A 1583-nucleotide genomic window follows, 5' to 3' on the forward strand; every position below is an offset into this window, starting at 1 on the left:
GTTTGAATAAATAATTCATCAAAGAAACTGAAGTTCAGCAGAAACACCCAGGAATAATTTTGAAAAACTGATTTTATTTTTGCCGCTTGAAAAACTTGACCGCAAAATGTCAAATGAACCTCATTGCTGTGAATCCAAGAATTGTATGGGATCAAGGTATAACGGATGGTCATTGAATTGCATATTTTGCCACAAAAAAATATATGTTGAATGCCTGCGCAATCGAGATGCACAACGAACAAAGGGAATGTTGATTAAATTCGGATTGATGGAAAAAATCACAGAGGAAAATGGTACAATCAGCTGGAATATTCAGAATGACACGAACAAACTATCCGAATTCTATTCAACATTCAACGTCGATTCACCGTTTGGATTGACATGTGAGTTCTGCAAATTAAAATTCTCACAGCAACTACCAACAGAGAATGAGAACAGAAATTCACACCAATCGGCCGAAACGAGCAAAAACCAACAAAAGAATATTGAAACACCACAAATATCACCTGTGAACGGTGTATATGCCATTCACGTATCACGAATGCCAAAAGAAACCACAACCGATGATGTTGCTGCTCTTATCATAGGTAATTTGGATGCCAATAATGATTCTTTTCTTGTTGAAAAATTACCCAACAAACGATACAAAGGAAATGCAAGAAGTTTTTCATCATTTAAAATTTCAACCTTGTTTCGTACGATTTGTGAAAAAATTATCACAATGGACGGATGGAATTCAAACTGCATTTTAAAACAATTCAATCATCCATCGAAAATGCAAAAACCAGTCTTACCAGTTGAAACCGATGCCATGAAAAAGAAGAGACAAAATCCGAAGCCACAACAAAATGTGCAGCAACAAGTCAATTCTAATCGGAATCATCGCAACAACAACAACTATAACAACAGAAATATCTATGAGACACATCAAAACAATCACATCGATCGAAGGAGACTTGTCAATGGGAATGGGCGTCGTCGTCATGAATATCGTCCACAATACCGAGAGAGGCAGATACCGGTCAATAATTTCAGACACCATCAACAACAGCCGTTGCAGCAATTACCGATTAATCCGCAGTTTTTGCCAAACAGCAATTATTCTTTTTGGAATGGAACACCGTATCACATTATGCCACCTCAAATGTACACTCACAACACAATGCCAATACAAATGATCCAACCATTACACACACATCCAATGTACCAGCCCTTTTAAACATATCGAACATGCATCAACAGACTCGAAATCAAGGAATTCCATATTGCTTAGTGCATTCGCAAAATTGTAATGGCCTGAAAAGCAGATTGCCTCAATTCAATGCTGATGTACTAACAAATAACGCAAAAATTTACATGATATGTGAGGATAAACTCGACGATTCGGTCAATTCTTCGGAGGTATTCCCCCCAAATTTCAACGTTTACCGTTGTGATCGTTCCGAGGAAACTGAATTGTGGCAAAAGATTAAAAAGAAACGAGGCGGCGGTGTTCTGATTGCCATCGAAAAATCAATCAAATCTCAACTCGTCGGCACAGGAGCATCATTCGGCGCTGAACAAATATGGGCCAAGATAATATT

At 37.8% G+C, this 1583-nt stretch overlaps 1 protein-coding gene across 1 annotated transcript; it reads left to right on the forward strand.

The window, feature by feature from the left end:
• The first annotated feature begins 106 nt into the window (after window positions 1–106).
• Window positions 107–1219, forward strand: LOC128882451 (myb-like protein M). Its single transcript, XM_054134053.1, has one exon. The coding sequence runs from the start codon at window positions 107–109 to the stop codon at window positions 1217–1219; it is 1113 nt and encodes a 370-aa protein (XP_053990028.1).
• The last annotated feature ends 364 nt before the right edge of the window (window positions 1220–1583 follow it).

This window comes from Hylaeus volcanicus, unplaced genomic scaffold (assembly GCF_026283585.1).
Source record: "Hylaeus volcanicus isolate JK05 unplaced genomic scaffold, UHH_iyHylVolc1.0_haploid 11846, whole genome shotgun sequence".
In the NCBI taxonomy this organism is placed as follows: domain Eukaryota; kingdom Metazoa; phylum Arthropoda; class Insecta; order Hymenoptera; family Colletidae; genus Hylaeus; species Hylaeus volcanicus.